The 20,996-nt window shown below is 53.6% G+C and overlaps 1 protein-coding gene across 3 annotated transcripts in view; it reads right to left on the bottom strand.

Annotated features, from left to right (window-relative positions):
* The window catches only part of SH3PXD2A (SH3 and PX domains 2A), a 227,367-nt gene extending 207,216 nt beyond the window's left edge, over positions 1-20,151 (bottom strand). For all 3 annotated transcript variants that reach the window (XM_032880869.1, XM_032880887.1, XM_032880879.1), the window contains exon 1: positions 19,958-20,151. In XM_032880869.1, the coding sequence (XP_032736760.1) occupies positions 19,958-20,029 (72 nt within the window). In that variant the 5' untranslated portion in view covers positions 20,030-20,151. The remainder of the gene's footprint in view (positions 1-19,957) is intronic.
* Between the last annotated feature and the right edge of the window lie 845 nt (positions 20,152-20,996).

Genomic DNA, 20,996 nt, shown 5'->3' with positions numbered 1-20,996 from the left:
CACCCTTCCCCCAAGTTGCTAACCAGGCCAGAGGAAGTAATGGGAATAAACCGCAGGCAAGTTCAACATTTTCCTACGAGACCCAGTCGCAGCCAGCTTCAAGGTGCTGATGTATGGGAGAAAATCCACACGCACCACAGGGTGGGGAGAGGAAATGCTCCAGTGGAACCCGCATTCAGGACCATGGGCCAGACCCTGCCGAGGCCACAGTGAGGGGTTATGCCTGGAGCTTCTCAGCCACCACAGGGAATGAACCAAACTCACCCTACAAGCCATCGAACGGGCTGATCGTGGATGAATCTTGAAACCATTATGCTAGCAAAAGAAGCCAATCACTAATGACCACATGGAACAGGCAAATCCAAAGGGTTAGAAAAGAAAGTCATGGTTTCCAAGGGCTGGGGACCAACTGGAGGAGGGGGTTTGGAAGTGACGGCTAAGGCATTCTTGCTTTTAGGGGTAATGAAAACGTTCTGAAATTGACTCCGGTGATGGTTGCACGATCCTGTGAATACGCTAAAAGCCACTAAATTATACACTTTAAATGGGTCAGTTGTATGGTATGAGAATTATAATCCCAGTAAAGCTGTTCCCAAAAGGGAGGGGGTCTAACAGCACCAACGTGAGCTGTCCGCCACCAGCATCTAGGGAAATCAGTCGGTATGCAAGCTCCCACTGCTGCCTGAGACGTTACCATTAATACTGCTTCTATGCCACCAAATCTAGGAGTTTGTGCTACTTCTATTACCCCCATAATACAGGTGAGGAAACTGAGGCTCAGGGAGATTAAATAATTTTCCCAAAGTCTCGTGGCTTGTAGGGAGCTCTAAGTCTCCTGTAACTACTGCACTACACCACATCCTAATCCAAGTCAGCAGAGAGCCAAACAAATCCACCAGGGTTGGCTCTGTATTGGGTAACACCCAATATCCCTAGCACCAGGGCTGGGAAGTTATCGGAGGATGATTATGGAAAATTCGTGCACTCAGGCTGCCTTGCATGAGTCCGCCTGCTTCCCGGGGTCCACCTTGGCTGATGTTGGGGACACATGGGTGGGGCAGAGATGGCCCTTTAAGATTATCAGGGACAGGGCGCCTGGGTGGCTCAGTGGGTTAAAGCCTCTGCCGTCGGCTCAGGTCATGATCCCAGGATCCTGAGATCAAGCCCCACATCAGGCTCTCTGCTCAGCAGGGAGTCTGCTCCCCACCCCACTCTGCCTGCCCCTCTGCCGACTTGTGATCTCTGTCAAATAAATAAATGAAATCTTTAAAAATTTAAAAAAAAAAAAAAAAGATTATCAGGGACACTGGCCAGAACTATCTGGTCGCGAAGAACTGGCTGGAGTCATCAAGCTGGCTGGGTACCGGGGGCACTCTCCCAGCAGCTCAGGGAACCAAAGAGTACTGAGCCCCGTGAGTAAATCCCAAATGCCCTACACAGCTTCACATCTGGAGCTCCAGATTCCGTGGGATTTCCCACTTTCCTGATGTGAGCTCTCGCGGACTGGAGCAGCCAGGCAATCCCAGCGGACCCATTGCTCCTGTCTGCCAAGAACTTACACTGATGAGATGTCCACCCTCTTTTCCTTCCAGGAATCTAGACCCTGCCCATCCCCGTTAGCAGGTCAATCATGGAGCAGGTAACACAGACAGATCTGCATTGCCCCATGTCCGCACATCTGGACCCGTCACCTCACTGCCAACAACCAGGAGGGAGGTGGGCTCTTGGGGGATTGAGTGCAGGTGTCCGTTTCCTAACTGGACTCCAACTGCTACAGTACCCTCTCGGTGAGGCCCAGGGAGGTGACCTCAAGGACTTCTTTCACTTCCTCCATGCCCCTTCTCCATTCTTCCTGGCTTTTGTGAAGTCCCTCCTCCATCTTCACCCCGCCACAGATCACAGCACCTCTGCACTGGAACTGGGTCCTCCGGCACGTCTAGCCTCGGGAGGCCCCCCTGCCAGCCGTCCTGCTCTGGAGCTTCTTCCTCCACTGGCTCCACTGAAGCTAGAAGCGACGTTTCCAGAGCACATTTCCCAGAGGACAGGAAGGCCCCTCCCACGGAGCCAGAGCCTCCACAGAATCCCACCTCCCGCCTCACCCTTCTCAGATCAAGGAGGCAGGAGAAGGTAGAACTTAAGAGGCTGGTCTACTCCCAGCTCTGACACTTCCCAGTTGTGTCACCTTTGGGTAAGTGACTGACCCTTTCTGATTCCCGGAGTCCTTACCTACAAAATGGGAGTAACATAATGTCTCTTTTTCGAAAGAGGTGAGGTCTGTGGGAACCCGCCTGACAGAAAACCCACCGGGAAAAGGGAGGAAAGGTAGTTACTCTAAGTATATGTGAGGATCCAGGAGACAATTCCAGACCATCTGAGTATTCTAGCCTGGCCCAGCGGAGGAGCTCTCCAGGATGAAAGACAGGGTTCTTGTGGGCAATGGCCTGGAATATGCCTGATGGACAATGACCCAACAGCCTGTACTACACGCAAAACATACCATACCCAAACATGCACAGGTAAACACACACACACACAAACACCTGCCACACACACACATATACTACACACCCCCAAACACACACACACACACACACACACACACACACACTACACACACACGCTCCTTTTCTCCCTTATAAGGATACCCAGTCCTGCCATAATTTCAAACATTGGCACAAGCAGTTTTAATGTTCATAATGTCCACATCCCTGCCAACCAGCCAGATTATGGCAGATACAACTAGCCAGACACAGACAGGAATCTGACAACAAACCCCAGAGTGTGTTGCTCACAGTTGTCCCCTTGCACCTATGGCAGAAAGGCTGGCAGTCCCCCTCTCCACCTTGTTTTCGCAGACCCTTACACTGCCTCTCCCAGTCCGACCTGTCTGGACAAAGACACTTGATTTCTGTTTATCCTTAAGTCCCTTGTTTGTTTCTTTCTCTCCTGGGGCAAGTCCATATAAGGTCAGATTCCCGTCTCCAAGGCCAAACTTCTCTGCTCGGTGGCGGTGGTGTTCGCACGGACTGAGCTCCCTCTGGGAAGCCCCTCCCGAAGCTGTTGTATTGATAAGCAGTCTTCAGCCCTATCCACTCTGACTCACTCCAGAAACTGCCCTCTTCTTAGCTAAAAAGACCTACATCAAACAAGGACCTTTTCTGACTCCTCTATAACAAGAACCCCAGAAATCTCCAAAAAGACAGCATAGCCTGGGGGACTGAGCCTCAGATGGAGGTTTCTAGACCTCGCTCCCCGACTTGCTAGCGGGATAAGTTTGCTATCATAGTTTGAGTTCATCCAGAAGCAGACAAGGCCGTGGGTGCAGGCTGCCTGTTGGGGAGATGATTCCAGAAACCCCAGGGGAGGAAGTATGGAATGCAAGACCAGCCCAGGATAAAGGCCAATAAAGGGGTTTAATGGGTGGGTTACTGCTGTGGGCATCTGAGACTGGGGATCTTCTGATGTTCTGGCTGGAACTCACCTCAGAATCCTCCCAGTGAAGAGCAGGCAGGTGCTCCTGCCCCCACCGCTGGAGGGCAACCCGCTGGGAGGATAACTTGCCCCCACCCCTTCCCCTGGCCTTCCTCAGGTGCACCTGCTTAGGCAGGGCGAGCTTCTGTGGTGGCACGAGCTGGAGAAAGCCCTCACATAATGAGGTGAGGAGGGGACAGGGGTGAGGTGGGGAGCTTTCAGGGTCCTACAAACTGCGGGAATCAGCTGCAGGTGAACTCAGGGGAGCCCAGGGGATACCGGCTGGGGCATCAACAGTGTCCTCCATACTGACAGAAGCCATGAGCCTCTCTGAGCCTTCGCTCGCCTGTGGAACATACAAAGACCCATACTGCTTCCTGCAGGGCCCCTCAGAGGCGGAAGTGAAGTTTTCAAGCTCAGCAAGCCACGACATTGCTGGTACCCGCAGAAGGTACTCCGCAAGGCCAGCCCTGCCACCACCAGAGACACCCAGAGGCCACTCATCGTGGGAGATGCAGAAAAGAGTGTAATATAAGGCTCCCAGCCTGAAAAGCCAGCCTGGACCGACCACCTTGCCGGTCCCCTTGCCAAGCCTTGAAGCTGCTTCAGTGGCCACTATGGGGGGTAACTACTGGGTACCTTATGTCATCTCGAGTTCTCATTCGTGGCCCGAGAAGGAGGGCACGGGTGCCGCTGGCTGGGGAGACTCAGCTGGCGGGGTGAAGCTCCTCGTTCGCAGACACTCAGTCCCCTGCTGGTCTACTGTACACTCCCCTTTCTCTAGAACGTTCCACAAGCTCCATCCACAATGCCTTGGTCACAAACACCACGGGCCTCTCCTGGGTTCTAAATACAGATCCAGCAGGCCCTGGGGGCTCTGGGCTGATGGGAAGCAGGTCCCACCTGCTGTGTTGGCTTAGATAATGACAGGGACAGCTTAGGTGGCACTAACTCTCTCCAAAGCATGGTTAGAAGTGCTTTAACCATCATAGGCTCGTGTCATCCCCCCCGGCAAGGAGGAAGGCACTCTTACTAGCCCCATACTACAGAACAGGAAACCAAAGCGGAGAAGTTAAGGACTTGCCCAAGGCCTCACAGAAATCAACGGCCAAGCTAAAACTTGAACTTAGCCCATCTGGTTCTGAAGCTGCTGCTCTAAACTACTTTGCTACTTTCCTCTCAATGGTGCGGACTCTTTCTCTTCACTGCCTGTTAGCAGGTGACCTCCCCAGATGTGGGGAATGACACCGCAGTTGACCTCTCTCCCTGGACAAGAACTGACAAGGGCAGCATGGAGAAGACAGGACACCACACCCAGACAGGACCTCTCTCTTAAAGGACCGGGCTCCTGGGGAAACAGGGCAAATGCTCCATCCTGAGTGTGAGTCTTTTTACTAGGGGGCTGGTGCACCCACAGTGGCACCCGGCACTGTAGCCCAACACAGTTGGGATCAAGTGCGCTTTTTTTTTTTTTTTTTTTTTTTTGAGAATGATGACTTTCCGGTCTAGATGCTCCAATGGGGGTTCCTAGTATAATCTTTCCAAACGGGAGGATACATTCAAGAGAAAGCCAAAGATAACAAGAGTTTCCCAGAGCAGGGAGCCAGGGAAGCCAAAGCAAGCTGGTCCGTGGGGAGGTTGTGGAGATCACATGCAAGAACATCTCGGGGCTCACGCATGAACAGAGACAACGAGTCAACCCCAGCCTGAAGGGGGGATCTGCCCGCAGCTGGAGGCAGTCCTTGGCCACAGACGCGGCCTTCTTTCCATTTCTTACATTACATCGGCAGAACCACTGCCAAGTAGAATAGAAATCCCAGCTCTCCATTTTCATGCCTCCATCCTGCTTCATAACCAGCTCTATCCCCAGTGTGGCCCCTCAAGTGCAAGTGGCAAATGTGGGCTGCAGACAGTCAAGCCACTCGGCCCAGCCGCAGAGAAGTCAGGTTAGAAGGAGAGTTGCTCCGACAGCCCTCAGATCTGTACACACGATCGATTCTTCTAGGGAATGTCCTGCCTTATCTGCCAGCAAGAGCTCAAGCTGCTCCTCTCACCAAGCTCTTACTCTGTGCCTGGCACCCCTTTGAGGGCTTTACCTGTATTAACCCACTTACTCCTCACCACTAGCCTGAGGGACGCTTTTATCATCCCTGTTGTACAGATGAGAAAACCGAGGTGGGAAGAGCTTCATCACCTCTCCCCAAGGTGACAAAGCTCCTGAGTGGCAAGGGTGGGATTCGAATCAGGCAATCTGGCTTGGGTGACTGCCCCCCAGCTGCCTCCACAGCACTGGTCGTTCCCCTCTTCCACGATGACGACCACCACCTGTGTTACAGAGAAGGGAACCGAGGCTCGGAGTTACCCAAGGTCACCCGCTGAGTGGCAGAGCCAGGAGCCACACTGACGTCAGACTCAAGCTTGAGTCTGTGGCCACCGGAAGGCCCTGCCTCACAGCAGGGCAGGAAGGGACAGGGCCAGTGGGTGGCCAACAGGCCAGCGATGGCCAGGAAGAGGGCATGCCAGGGCACACCAGCTGACTAGCAAGGCAGGCTCTGCAGGGCAAAACCAATGGGCCCCCAACGCCCCATGCCATTATATCCAGAAGGGGCAGGGCCAAGCAGAAGCCAGGCACTGCTGACAGACTGGCAGCCGACAGAGGTGATGTAGCCAACAGCTGCTGTTTATTTTGGGGCCCAGGAGGAAGGAACAGACTGGTTAGGACCCACCTCATTCCAATGATACACTCAATAGGGCAGGGTGGGGAGGGTGTCCCGTCCTAGCTAAAGCAACAGCCCAGCCACCTGCTGGGCTTTGCAGAGAGTGGAATGGTCTAGGTGTCAGAAACATCTTGCCAGACACTCTAATCTGGCCTCCACCGACACACACAGTGTTCCCCACCACCCCTCCCTCCCCAGCCCCATGTGCTGGACTTGTAAATGGCCCAGGAAGATAACAGCCACACAGCAAACCCACCCCCTACAGTGTCGGGTTCCAGGGACAAATGGTTTGTCCTGTCTTGGGAACAAAGAGGGGCCACTCCTGCTGGCCACCCATAGCTTTGGTTCCCTGATTCTGACACTTGTTAACTCCATTCTTGCCGTGTAGAGGACACCCAACAACAAAGGTCTTGCAGTAAAGTCTTTTCCTGATGGCCAACCTGGGCTGTGGCAAGGCTGGCTGGCAGGATTCCCTGAAAGACCAGGAAGGAAGAGGTTTCCCGAAGGACCCTGGAGCCCTGCTCTGCCTCTTCCTCTGATCTTTGGCCTGCAGTTTCTTACTAGTAACGTGAGAAACACAGTAGTGCTTTTCTCCTTGGGTTTTCTGTAAGGATTAAATGAGTAAAGTGCCTACGAAAATGGCTGGCACATGGGGTGCCTGGGGGCACTCAGTCGGTGAAGCGTACCACTCTTGGTTTCATCTCAGGTCATGATCCCTGGGTCCTGGGATGGAGCCCGGCATCAGGTTCTACACTCAGCAGGGAGTCTGCTGTAGATTCTCTCCATCTCCCTCTGCCTTTCTGTCCCGTGCTCACACCCCCAACACAAAATAAAAAAATAATAAAATCTTAAAAAAAAAAAAAAGTAGTTGGCACACAGAGCTGCCATCATAATCGTCATCATCATCGTTCCCAGTCGGCCTGTGAACTGTGAGCCGGGAAGATAGCCTTTGCGGAGAGTACACACAGAGATTAGGTTTCCAGGCTAGCCCATACCCAGGTGAACGGGAGACCTCTGGTTCTAGGTGCTGTGATTCCATCTACTCCACGGACGAGAAAGGTTTTGGAAGACTAGCCTGAGAATTTTATCATCATTTACAATATTAGGTCGATAGGAATAGATAGGGGCACCTACGTGGCTCAGTGGGTTAAGCCTCTGCCTTCAGGTCAGGTCATGATCTCAGGGTTCTGGGATCGAGCTCCGCATGGGGCTCTCTGCTCAGCAGGAAGCCTGATTCCTCCTCTCTCTCTGCCTGCTTCTCTGCCTACTTGTGATCTGTCTGTCAAATAAATAAATAAAATCTTTAAAAAAAAAAAAGGAATAGATATATCTTGAATTCCAGACAAGAAATTTCTACAGTTTTAAGTTAAAAGCTGTGGTTCTTTTAAAAAAATAGGAGTGGGGTGGGAGGAAAGGGCTTTAACAGAATGAAGCCTCTGTCCGTGTATTTGTCCCATTGATCAAAGACCTACTGGGATCCAGACCTTCTGCCAGCTCAGGGAGGAGGTGTTAAAGATGAAAGGATGCAGGGCCCACTGCCTTAGCAGGAGCAACCCCCCACCCCCACCTCCCACCCCCGACCCTCCAAACCCCACCTCCACCCCGCCCTGGCTCCTAGCTGGGGGAACCACCTTTAGCACGGTGCCTTGTGCACAGTAGGTACAAACTCACGGCCTTTGAGGTCTTGGAGTGCCCGTCCATGACACTGCTGAGCTTCCCCAGAGAGGAAAACCCCGAACGGAGTCCCCCGACCGGCCTCTCTGTGGTTTCTTGGCCAGCCGCAATCTTCAGCAAGTCCCGAGCGAGTGCTGTGCTCATTGCCAGGAGGAATACAGGCCCCGCTGGGCCTCTACCTGTCTGACCTCACTGCCCAGGGCTCTCCCCTCGCTGCTTCCCCTTGATGGTGGCGGTCTGTTCTCTGGGAAGGGCAGGTAGAGCCCCACCTCAGGGCTTTAGCACTGGCTGTTGTGTCTCCTTCAACAACTTTCCCCCTGAATACCTGCTTGCCTCACTCCCTCATCTCCTTCCGACCTTACTCAAAAGTCACTGCACCGTGGGGATGGCCCGGCCTCCCTCAATGAACCAGCACGGCAACTCCCACCACCATCATCTCCTGCCCCCTCACCCCGCTTGGCTATCTGGACAATGTTTATCCTCCAGCTAACACACTCCACAGTTGACCTAAAAGAGTAGTTTATTTATCATTTCCCTTCCCCTATCAGAATGGAAGCTCCCGGGGCGTCTGGGTGACTCAGTGGGTTAAAGCCTCTGCCTTCACCTCGGGTCATGATCTCAGGGTCCTGGGATCGAGCCCCACATCGGGCTCTCTGCTCCGCAGGGAGCCTGCTTCTCCCTCTCTCTCTGCCTGCCTCTCTGCCTGCTTGTGATCTCTCTCTGTCAAATGAGTAAATAAAATCTTTAAAAAAAAAAAAAAAAAAGAATGGAAGCTCCCCAAGGGCAGGGATTTTTTTTCTGCCCTGCTGTGCTCCCAGCACCTGGGACGCAGTCAGCACTGAAATGTTGACTGGATTTCTGAGGCACACATCAAGCTCCATCTCTCGAGGAGCTTTTCGATCAACCAGGCACCCCAGACAGAGGCCTGCCATGAGGTGGCCAACCGAGGCCATTCTTGGTGAGTGTTACGTGAGTAGTAAAAATGACAAACATCATAAAAATTCACAGACAGGAAATACTGTAAGAGGACATGTGACGGAAGCTTCCAGAAGGTGGCAGAAATGGAGTAAAACCATGAAGGAAGACCATGCTAATCACGGTAACAATAACTGTCATTTACTGAACAGCTGTCTTGCGTCAGGCACAGCATAGAGGAACAATCGTATGGGCTAGGTAGTATTGTTAGTTCCATTTTACAGAAAACTGAGGCCCACGGAAGTGCAGAAAGTTGGCAACGTAAGAAAAGCTAGTACGAGGCTTCTGGGCTGGAGCGCATGTAGCTGAGGCCATTGCTGCCCTGCCCCCAGACTCCGGCTCTCAAATTCACACTGCTGGCACCTGGGGCTCTCTCTGGCTGCCAGGGCCTAGTCTAGCCTGAGCAGGCAGCAGGCTCCAAGTGCCCAGGGTTAAACTCCCCCCTACTTCCAACCACAGCGCTGTGGCCACAAAGCCATCATCCCCAAGGACAGGATGTAGAGCCCCCATCAGCTGGAGCATCTGAAGGGCCAGGCCTTTAAAAGTGGCTCCTGACAGGAGTTCAAGGGAAATAAAAAAACTGAGTCCCAAAATAGAAGCCAGACCTTGCCAGGGGTTCAATCTCAGCAGCAAGAGGTTTGTTATCTTATCCCAACCACCAGCTCCAACCATATCATGTGTTGATGGCAGGGCTGGGTGGGGAAGCTAGAGAAGGCGGAGGACCCAAGAGTTTAATCCTGACCCTTTCCGTTTTATCTGGGGACACATGTGATGTGCTCCCTAGCCCCCCAGCCTCAAAGTCCTCAGGAGACAAAGCCACACGTCCTCAGCCTCCCAAGGGAACGAACACTGTGCACACTGCCTCTGGGTCCACTGCCTTTCTTAAGGCCCAGGGCCAGGCATTCCATACCCTGGCAGAGCCACAGATCATGGCCATGAGCCCCCTGGGTGCATGCAGCAGACGGCAAAGTAAACAGGCACAGAGAGGGCAGAGGAAGACCAAGGTCTTTGACACATATGGATGATTCCAGCTGGGGGCAGGAATAAAAACAGAATTCCCAACTAGCTACCTAGCCACTGGAGGCAATCCATCAAATCTCTGGGCAGGGGGTGGGGTGCAGCTCTGGGGCCCCCATCAGAGGTTTTGTTGCTGCAGAGATCTGGATTCAAACCCTGGGTCTTACCACTGACTGCTGTGTGAGAGAAGGCAAGAGCAACACCGCTCTGAGCCTTGCTATCCTTGTCTACAAAACTTGGCCAGGGCTCATGCTGGGTGTTGATTATGGACACAGTGGGCTAGAAGCCCTAGCCCAGCGCCTCCACCTAGAAAGGGTTCCACTCACACACTCTGACTCAACTTCCCTACTTCTCCTGCCTGGGATCCACGGTGTCCAGAAACCATGGGGAAACGAGACTGCCCTTCTCGAGGGGCCAATGAGTGATGACTAAAGTAAATGATTAACCCTGGCTTGAACCAAAGTTCAGACATTGTTCTATGATAGACCTTAACTCTGACAGAAGGATGTTTGCCAGTCCGCCAGGACTCAGGGCCATAGAAATCCCTGGGCGGTCACCTCTGGAACCCCTGCCCTCCCTGCCAAGGGACTGTGTCCCTTCCAGGTGCCAGGCACCATGCTGAGAGCTCCATGAATCGATTCCAGCCCAGGAGACAGGATTCAGGAAAGAGTTTCACTCTCTGGGAGTCCCGTTGCCAGCACCGTGCCAGGCCAGTGAGGCCGCCTTCTCTGTTGTTACAAAGAGAAATTCTCCCACACAGGCAAGGCCCTTAAAATAGCCCTTTGGGTCTGGGCCATCAGGAAACAGAATAAAGCTGGGTCGGAATGGGGCCTACCATGAAAGACTTTACAAAGCAGCCACTTCAAACACCAGGGACAATCCCTTCGTGCTCAGAACCCTTAGGTGGGCAAAAGTAGCAAGGCAGGCTTTCCCAACAAAGAACGCTTTTGCGCAGGAGGACAACACGTTTGGGCGGCAGAAGCCCCCGCGACCCCTGGGGCAGCCCTGGAGAGGGACCAAGTGTGTAAAGTATGGTGACGCCCATGAAGCAGGCCCAGGCATAAAACAGGAATTCAGTGTGTGGTAGCTGTAGACTGATGATGCCCATGGATGAGACACCGAGGTCTCCTTTATTACCAAGTGAGAATGTTCCCAGAAAATAGGAACAGTGAGGGCTCTCCACCACGGACCACTAGGGATAGGCAAAAGTACCCGCTGGCCCACACCCACTCGACCCCATACCCCACCCGGTACCCCTGCAAGTTCACTAGACCTACCCCTCTCTCCCCAAAGTTAAGAGCGACCAATTTCCACCAGGCTCCAGGGATCCCAGAGACAGACTGGAGGGCCTCCCACTCCGTAATTTACACTGCACTGACACACACAGAGGAAGGGACTCTGTCCCCACCCCACCATGTCCCTCCGCCCTGGCTTGGGGAGGGTGGCTTCCTCACCAGCCAAAGGGAAATGACAGCAAAGGGCCAGAGAAGGAGCCAAGTGGAGGGGCAGAACACCCAGCTGTTTCCCCTTTGCTAACTCAGCGCCTGATGTCACTTCCTCCCCTCAGGTAACAGCAGGGGGAGATGTGACTGGAAATAGTTCTGTCTCTTCCCATTCACAAAAATGGCAGGCATGGAAAGACCCAAAGTGTAGTTCCCAGAGGCGGTTTTCTAAAAGATATCTTCAATGAGGGCCTGAGGTCAACCTTGTCCACGCTGCTACGAGGCTTCTCAGGGGAGGCAGCATGGCCGGGAAACCTTGTATGATAATGTCCTGAGGTCAGAAACAGCTCCCCTTTGTAAAGCATCCCTAGCCCCACGTGAGAAAGAAGACTGACTGAGGCTATCTCAGGACCTTTCCCAAAGCTTTTTATTTTTTTTCTGGACCAAACCCTTCCCCAAGAAGCTTTCACACTCGCCCCCTACCCCTGCAAGGTGGGCCAGAAAAGGAAGCAATCACCCCATTTTCTACATGGGCCACCAGAGATCTAGAAGAGAGAGGTGACATGTGGAAGTTCTCACATCTGGAGAAGTCAACCAGCCAGGCCTGAGGTGGGATCTCCTTGGAGCCCGGTCTTCCCAGGTATAACAGGTGATTAAGGGGCTGTGAGGGCTGTGGGGACAAGGCAGTTTTGGAGCCATCGGGCCCCTTTCCATAAACAGCTTATTAGCAACCTGGTGTTTCAATTTATTGAAGCTCTCCAGGCCTCAGCATCCTGGCCAGTACGACGTGGATGCCAGCAGTAACAACACGCTTTGGGGAGCTCTTTTGAGAATTTCCATGTAAAACTCTTAGCACGTAGAAAGCATTCAGAAAAGTTAGCTGTTACATTTATTATTGCATACCCCCTTACAGAATCAGGCTTACTGGAATATCTGGCCGTGTGACGGGGGTTTAAACGAAGAGGTGGTTTGAAGCATCATATTTAAAACTAAAACCAGTGCTCACTTCGGCAGCACATATACTAAAACTAAAACCAGTTCAGAGAGATGTTGAAGCCGGAAGCAACACTAGTGTGAGTGTTTAGGGCGACAACCTAGGCTCCCAGGAAGCTGTTTAGGACTAGCCCCCAGGCCCTACAAAGATAAGGGTTTCCTGGGGCAGCTGGCTGGCTTAGTCGGTGGAGGGAGAGAGTCTTGATCTCAGGGTTGTGAGTTTGAGCCCCACATTAGGGGTAGAGTTTAACTGAAAAGAGAATCAATAAAAAGAAAGAATAAGCTGAAAATTATTTAAAAACAGAAAGGTTAGGGGTTTCCTCTCTCTTGTCCCTGGAGTGCTTCCGTGGCCATGCTGGGGAATGCGGATGGAAATTAGCCCACGTGGCACACAGGGGCTGAACCAGGCCCACTGACCAGAGCCCCCCATAGAGGATGCCCCCAAGCTGCCCGCCCCGGTGCTCCACGCTGCTCCCTTGTCTCCTCCTCCTCCTCTACCCTTCCCCTCTCCAAGACGTCTGGGGGGCAATCAACTTTTTTGAGGCGGCCTGACCCCTCCGAGTAAGAGCTATAAACAGAGAGGGCTGGGCTCTGGCCTGCCCACTAGAGTCCCAGTGCAGAGCTAAAAGGGCTCCTGTTCTTATCTCTGTCCCAGCCACGGCTGCAAGAACCACCCACCACAGGGACCCCACAGGGACAGAAGAGGATTCTCCCAAGGATTACTATGTAGAGGTGTCTACACGATCAACTGAATCCCCTCCACTTATCTGAAGCTCTAAGAAGCCGGCCCCGACCTTCCTCCCCACCCTCCTCCCTGACATGGGCTTTGCCCACAGTCTCCTTGATGGTCCAACTCCACACCTTTGTTTTTCCCTTTCTTAGAATGCCCTTCCTTCCCCTCTTTTCCCACCGAAATCCTACTCCTTCCCGGCCAAATCCTAATTACTCCTCAAACCTCCTTGCGAGCCTGCCTTCCCCAGCTCGTCTTCCCTGCAAATGCCAGTCCACAAAGAGCACTCCCTCTCCTGAAAAGCTTTAGCACTCAATTATTATTAGAGCAAATACCTGCATTGTGCTTCACACACACCGGGTACTGTTCTAAGCCCTTCACCTTCATTAACTCACTCAATCATCACCACAACCCTATGGGCTCGGTCCCGGTTTCCCCCCAGTTTTTGTTGGAGGAAAAAGGGGTAGTTTGGGCTGGGCCAGTGGCAGAGACAGGCTTCCAGCCCAGGGACCACAGAGGCCACGTGCTCTCCCATAACACGGCCTTCCAGACGTGCATGTCACCCTCTCAGAAGGAACTACCCACGTGCCGTTATTTTCATCCCCCTCTCTATCGGACCCAGCCCTGATGGGGGAAGAGAGCCACAAGCTCACAGACTTCCGTGGCAGAGACCAGGGTAAGATCCGCAGTCTTGCCAATTACTCTGAGAGTCACGGAAGCACTCTGTGCCTCAGTTTCGGCATCTGCCAAATGGGGATGAAAACAGCTCCCTACTTCGCACAGTGGCTGTGTAGCTCAAACAGAAGGCCGTCTGAAAGGTAACCCTCTACACTGCTGGGCACGTAGGACGTGCTCACATACTGATTCTTCCCCTTCTCTCCTCACTGTGCATCCTGATACCTTCGCTAGACTCTGCTCAGCACTTGACAAAGCGGTGCCTTGCCTAGCGGTTACTCAGGGGCACGAAAGGGGCCTTCCTGTGCTTTGCCCTCCCGCCCTCCTGTGCGCATGTCCAGGCCCTCGACCTCCCCATTCCCCTGCTTTCCTGTGACTGACCCCTTACAGGCAGCAGCAGCCTGGCCCCGGTGAGGAGTCACATCAGCTCTGGGAATCACTTCCCGAAATGCTGATCACCCTAATGGACGCTTCCATTATTTTTGGCAATCGCCATGGCAGAGAACACCTCTGGCCCTGGCTCAGAGCCTCTTTCCAAAGCCAGAGCTCCACCTCATTTCCCACACACACCCCTTGGCCTTCCTGTTCCCTGGATCCCTGTCCTGAACCATTATCCCTTTCCTGGATTCTCAGGACTCAAGAGGAGTAAGTGTGACTACTGCATGTATAACTCTATTATTTGTTTGATTTTGTTTAATTAAGAGGCAAAAGGGAACAGAATTGCCTCTTTGACTTTTTTTCTAGCCAAGAACTGGTCTGGCCAGTGACTCAGGCCGAGGAAATTAGAAGGCAATTTCCAGGGGACTGCTGTGCAATCCCAAAGTTCTAACACTCCTCTAATTCATGGCCTCCACTGGCCATTAACTCATGCTGGCCCCGGAATATCTCTTTGGAAAATGCAGCAGCTGGCGCTTATATTTCTGGAACTGGAATCCGTCTCCTATGACATCAAATAGGTTTATTTTTCCCTTCCCTTCACCTCCCCTCTGCCTGCCACCACACACGGCGACTGCAATCCTGATCTGCCCCCCTCAAACCCTCACTCAGCTCCCTAAAGGGTCGTGATACATGGCTGGTCATGCTCTCTGTTCCAACGGCCAGTAGGATGTGGTCGGCTGTTCCATGCGCAGGAAGCTTTGTCAGACCTGTGAATCACCCCTGGATCACTTGCCTTCTTGGAAGGAGAAGAAACTGTTCTTGTATGTGTGTGTGTGTGTCAGAGGGAGAGACAGAGAAAGAGAGAAAAAGAGAGCAGGCAGGAGCGCTAACCCACATGTGGCACTGACCTTGGGGCTAGCATCCTATTGTGACCTTGCCCTCACTGGACCACCTCTTTACTCCACTCCCTCAACCCATGTCCCTTCCCTTCTCCTGCCCAGCTTATCAGGCAGCCACCACTAGACCGGCTCCAGGAAGCCCTCCAGGTCTGAACAGCTGTTCCTTGTTCATCTGTTACTCTTGTGTGTTGGGGGTTTTCATGGGGCATGTCGCCCAATTTCCCAACCCACTCTGAGCAGCTGGTCCTTCCTTTTTACCTCAGTCTTTCCTACTCTCTCAGCTTCACCTGCTGGGTCCTAAGTGAACTCTAGCGTTTCCGTGATCTCGCCAGACAGAAGGGACACCAGGTGGAAACGCTGAGTGTGCATGATAGGGCCCAGGTACTAGTAGAACGCTTTACCCCAAATTATCTCAAATCAATTTTCCAAAAGTCCTGTGAGGTTACGAGTGAGGAAACTGAGGCCCAGAGTGGCTGGCCCCAGGGTGGCACAGCCAGGAAGAGCCAGAGGCAGAATTTGAACCCTGATCTGCCACACAACACTCGTTTGGGAATGAAACTGGCCCGGTCAAGGCCCCTTCTGCAGCTTCACATCCTTCCCCCTGTAATGCTTGGATCCACACTCTACGGGCTTAGAGAAAAACTGAAGGGCAGAGAAATGAATTGGTCTGGAGCCAATTCCTAAAAATGTTCTCCCAGGACCAAGACCAAACGTGTGATGATTTAAACACACACGAGAATGTATTATTTCCACAGTGTTGATCCTTAATTCATCACCTCCTGCATCAGCAGGGACCAGCTATCAGCCTGGACCTGCTCCCTTCTCCCAGCTTCACGGAGCTTGCCTTCCGTTGCCTTCACAAACTCACCTCTGTTGCGTGAGCTCAACGTCCCATACAGAGAGATGGTCCTCCCTGACGCCCTGCACTGCTCTTGCGCAGACAGGCAAGCCAGAGCCTGGTCTACCCACCCTGATTCTGTTGATGGAAGGACCCCATTTTAGGTTCATTTCCCCCTTGCGAGGCAAGCTAACCTGAGTTCAACTCTACCTGAGAAGATCTGTTTTGTCCTAACTGGGAGACCCTGGGCAATCTCCAGCCTCTCCAAATCCCCCCATCCGTCCACCAAGAACCTACCCCAGGTTAGGGTGCCTTAGGGTACATTCGATGAACTACAGGAATCACATAAAATCACACACGTTAAACGTGGGGCACCACCAATGGTTAACTACTAACATTGGCTATTATTTGCACTCCCTAAAGAGTCCTGTAAGGGATCCAGAACATTCATGACTGATACTTGTCTGAAATAAACAATCAGGAAAGGAAACCACTGTAAAAGCACAATGCTTCCCAAATCCAAACAAATCATCTGTTTGTTCTAGAGAAATGAGGTTCTCTCCACCACCAGTGGGCTTGACATATGCCTACACATGCACGTGAGTGCAAAGAATTATGGTAAACCTGCACAAGCAGCCTCATGAAGACTTTCAAATGCACCCAGCAGGTCAGGACCATTTGGAAGATAAGTAGCCTGAGGCCAAAGCCACTTTGCCTAAAGTCTCCCCGGGGTGGGGGTGTGGGGCAACTCGAAAAAGCTAAGAGAGGAACCCAACTCCATGCCAGGTAGCCTGGCCTAAGGAGCAGGTGCCCACTTTCCCCAAACCCCAACCAAGTAGGGGCTTGGCACAGAAGAAGGAAGCAAGGGCTGACAGCACCATCTGAATGATAGAAGCCACTTGCCCTTTCATAAACAGACCTTCAGCGCTCAGGCAGCTCCTCCTTGTCCTGGAGACAAACACACCCTTTGCTGGATGTCCTGAGAAAAACTCGGCCGTGTATTCCCAGTGTTCTGGAGCCAGCAGAGCCCCTCCTGCCTGGGCCCCAGGCCTCTCATCAGCCAGGCCCAGCTAACGTGCACATCCCATAAAACCTCTCTGCTTTGCAATTTGCCAAACCACAGACGGAGAGTTCACCGTCAGTGGAGGAGAGGGGGGGAAGAGGGCATGCTTTCTCCAGCACAGAGGGCTTCCAGAACATCTGTAACTTGGGCGCAGGTATCCTGCCAGCCACCCACGCCAGAGTACCTTACCCAGAACCTTCTGGTGTGTGGTGTCCACTGTGCAAGGGCCAAGAGAGGCACAGGCTCCCCCAGCCTGCTCCTCCTGCCTCTATTAGCCCTGCTGACCCTTTCTATTAGGGGGCCCCCTGTCCTTATATTATGCCCCACTGATGCCCCGAATAGGTAGGAACCTCTGAAGATCACCAGATATCTACCAGATCACCTAGTCAACTCCAACCAGACTTAGGGTACTTTGATGAACAAAAACCACACCATGGGCAAAATGCCAGGTAAACCCAGGTGCTGTGAAGGGCTGTGTTGCAAGTGACTTTACAAACCCTTCTGGTTTTCAGCTTCCCCATTTGTGAAATGAGGGGGTTGAGCCCGAGGAGTCCCGCCAGCGCCATGTTCCACAACAGATCACACTCTCGCCTTTATTTGTTTGCCACAACCTTGGTTTGGAGCTCTGTATGGTTCCGCGTGTTCAGTGACGTCACTCCCTGCCCCAAACATAATGTCGATTCTTAACATGGGAAGCAGAGATGTCCTGGGAAACACTGTCCATAGAAAGGGAGGAAATGATCATTTCAAGAGAATGAGAGAGGACTTCTTTTGTGTTTTTCACATAGAACAAGTTATTATCAGTCTTAAAACCCAAAATCTATCTTTCTTTTTTGCCAGACCATTAATAGCTGCTTTTCAAAAGTGCTTTCTTACTCAGAATCTCACCAATAAAGAGCTACCATTTAGCGAGTGCTTGTTACATGCCAAGAACTGTGCTAAGTGCTTTTCATGGATGATCTCATTTAATTCTCCAGACAGCTCTATGAAATAGGTACTGTTATCATCCTCACTTTAAGAATGAGGAACCCACGGGCGCCTGGGTGGCTCAGTGGGTTAGGCCACTGCCTTCGGCTGAGGTCATGATCTCAGGGTCCTGGGATTGAGTCCCGCATCGGGCTCTCTGCTCAGCAGGGAGCCTGCTTCCCTCTCTCTCTCTCTCTGCCTGCCTCTCCATCTACTTGTGATCTCTCTCTGTCAAAATAAATAAAAAAATAAAATCTTAAAAAAAAAAAAAAAAAAAGAATGAGGAACCCGGAATCCCCCAGAGGTTAAACGACCTGCCCAAAGTCACAAAGCTAGTTAGTGGCTGACCCAGGCTTTGAACAAGACCCTCAGCCTCAGAGCCCCAGAGCTAACCACCTTTTAGTACTATCTGTGGTGGGTCCCCAGTTGCTTTAGCAACATTTCTGGCTTGTTGCCAGCCCGCCCTACCTTGTAATTTTGGACATCATTGATCAGAGCTAAGATCTGAAGTTTTGCCTAAAATCAAGAGCAGGGAGAAAGCACCTGCCTGGGTCTCAGAGCAGAGAGTGCCATCTGTTGAAAGTAGGGCCGGGCTTAACTGACTAGAAAAGACAACCCCTAAACCTTAGCCTGTGACATTTGAGAAAAAAGATTAGGAAGGCCGACTTGATACTAAGTGCTGGGTTGTGCAAACGGACCTCGGTACCTGGAGCAGGGTGACCACACAGTGCCCCAAGACCTCCAAAAAGTATCTTTCTTGAAATGGCAGCTTTCTTGAAATGAAGATGCTTGCTTGCTGAGCCAGACAACACAAAAGGAACAACTCTCCCATGGGCACCCACCTCTCTGGTCAGAAACCAGCCTTCTTAGTTTAACTCCTCTCCAAGCTGAGCCCAGGCCAGTTTACTCCACTCCAAAAACAAACAAATAAAACAAGACAAAAAACAAACCCCAAGTTCAGACCTATTGGTGATAAAGACAGAAAGAGTAGCCTGAGGCTGACATTGGCACAAACCCCAGTCCTCTTCCAACAGGGAAATGAAAGGCCTTTCTCAGAGATCAATGCGCAGTCTAGGGCAGCAAACTACAACCTGTTTTGTTTAAATTAATGCTTTGAGCATTCTAAATACTTCTTTAAGTGCCTCATTTGCAAATACACGCAGTCCTTCTGCTTTGGGTGCCTGGCTGTCCCTTCTGCCTCAAGTACACGAGCACAGCGGTTCAGACAGGCATCCTCCGCCGTCAAGGACACCATGTTTACTTCCTAAGGTGCGAAGGATGGGAAGACAGGACCCGCTGAGATGAAAGGCGGACCCGTCACACAGACCCCGGAGCTCAGCTCAATCAACCTTAGCCCCTTCTCATTAATTGTGGGGAAGGAAGGGGGAGGGACAGCGGGCCGTTCCTTGGAGACCATAGCAAACATTTGCCTCCTCGTGTCTGGAGACGGAGCATCACTTAAGAGGAAATGAACCCGGTTAAGGGTCACGTCCAGAGAAGGATAAAAGGAAAAGCCACAATTCTCCTCACACCGACGGACACAATGACTTTAAGAAGGAAACCAAAGCTCAGGGCTGAGGGTGGAGGTGGGGCAGAGGGCGGAGCGGCTTCCCTCGGCCCCCGGGACCCAGGCCTAGGGAGGCAGAGCCCGGGGCAAACAGGGGAGGACAGCGCCAGGCTTCCTTTCCCCGGGCGAACCTCTGAAGGCATCACGGTCCGGGTAAGCGTGAGCTACCCAAGCCCCCAGGGAGGGCCAGGGAGATGCTCTTTCCCAACGGAGCTTCTCAGCGAGGGTTTGACGAAAGCTCCCCCACCATCCATCAAAGCTCAAGCGGACAGATGACTTCACCGTTGTAACAGACAAGGGCAGCCACTTGCCAATTCCAATGCCAAAAAAAGAAAACGGGGTGGGGGGGGGGGGGCAGAGGGAGTGGAGAAAGGACAGAGAAGGCTTCCCTGCAGATCACAACCTCGCGAAGAAAACTCCACAGCCGAGGGCTGCCCTGTGGGCACTCAGCTCCGGGACTTAGCGGGTGGGGCGAGGGCGCCCCCGGGGGGGGGGGGCCTCCCGGGGGTCTCTGGCCAACCCCCCGCAGGGGTCGGTAGGGGCAGTACTCACGTAGTGCTTGGAGGGGTTCCTCCGCTTCTCCACGTCCACCACCGTGGCATCTTGCACGCAGTAGGCCAGCATCTTCCCCCCACAAAGCGAGTGGCGCCCTCGGGCGGCGTCACCTTCTCATCCCGGTCGGGCTCCCGCTTGTTCTCCCGCTTCCCCGGTCCCAGAGCCACCCGCCACTCCGGCCCGGCGCGCCGCTGCCCCGGCTCCCGGCGCCCACAGGTACGGCCCCCGGGCGGGGACGGTCCGGGAGGGCACGCGGGCTCCGTGCGCTCCGGGCGGCTCCCCGTGGGCCTGCCGCGCGCCCCTTCCCTCCCGCGCCGCCGCCGCCGCCGCCGCCGCTCTCCGCCTCGCACGCCCGCTCTCTCCGCCGTCCGCCGCCCGGTGGGTCCGGCGGGAACTGGCGGAGCGGAGGAGGGGCGGGGGTGTGTCCCGCCGGCTAGGGGACCGGGCGGGGGCCCCGGAGCCCGCTGTCAGCGCGCTGGGGAGGGGCTGACGGCGCCTCTTCGCGGCGCTCCGGCTCCGGGGGGCTCGGCGCTGGCTGAGGCTGTGGGCGCAGGAGGCGGAGGCAGGGCCGGGCCGGCAGGGAAGGGAAGGGAAGGGAGGGGAGAGAGGGGAAGAGCGCGGGGAGGGGCTCCAGGCCCGGGGGAGGGGCTCCGGGCGACGGGGAGGGGGCTGCAGCCCGGCCGGCGAGGCCAGGGCGCGCCGACTCGCCCCCCCCTGCCCAGAGCGCAGCCCGCGGCCTGGCACCGCGCTGGGTTACTTCTCCCGGCGGAGAAACTCGAGGTGGCTTCGGAGGGAGGAGGGGCGGGGGGAAGTGAACCCAGCGCGCCCCCGTCCTGGCTTTCCGTCGTGGAGCGGATTTGTGCCTTTTTGTCCCCACCTTTACGTCCCCTTCCCACTCATATCCCCAGATCCTTGTAATGAAAAGTAGTTTATTACCCCGCTGTGCCTGCCCAGGCTCCCCGAGAAGGAGACGGGAATGCGGAAAGGGCCGGCATTAAATCCTTCAAACCAGAACCTCTTTTGATAAACCACCTGG

The sequence above is a fragment of the Lontra canadensis genome, unplaced genomic scaffold (genome assembly GCF_010015895.1).
Source record: "Lontra canadensis isolate GAN:19392208 unplaced genomic scaffold, GSC_riverotter_1.0 scaffold3, whole genome shotgun sequence".
NCBI classification, from domain to species: Eukaryota; Metazoa; Chordata; class Mammalia; order Carnivora; family Mustelidae; genus Lontra; species Lontra canadensis.
Note: the sequence above shows the minus strand (reverse complement) of the source record. Positions and strands in the feature narration are given on the sequence as shown.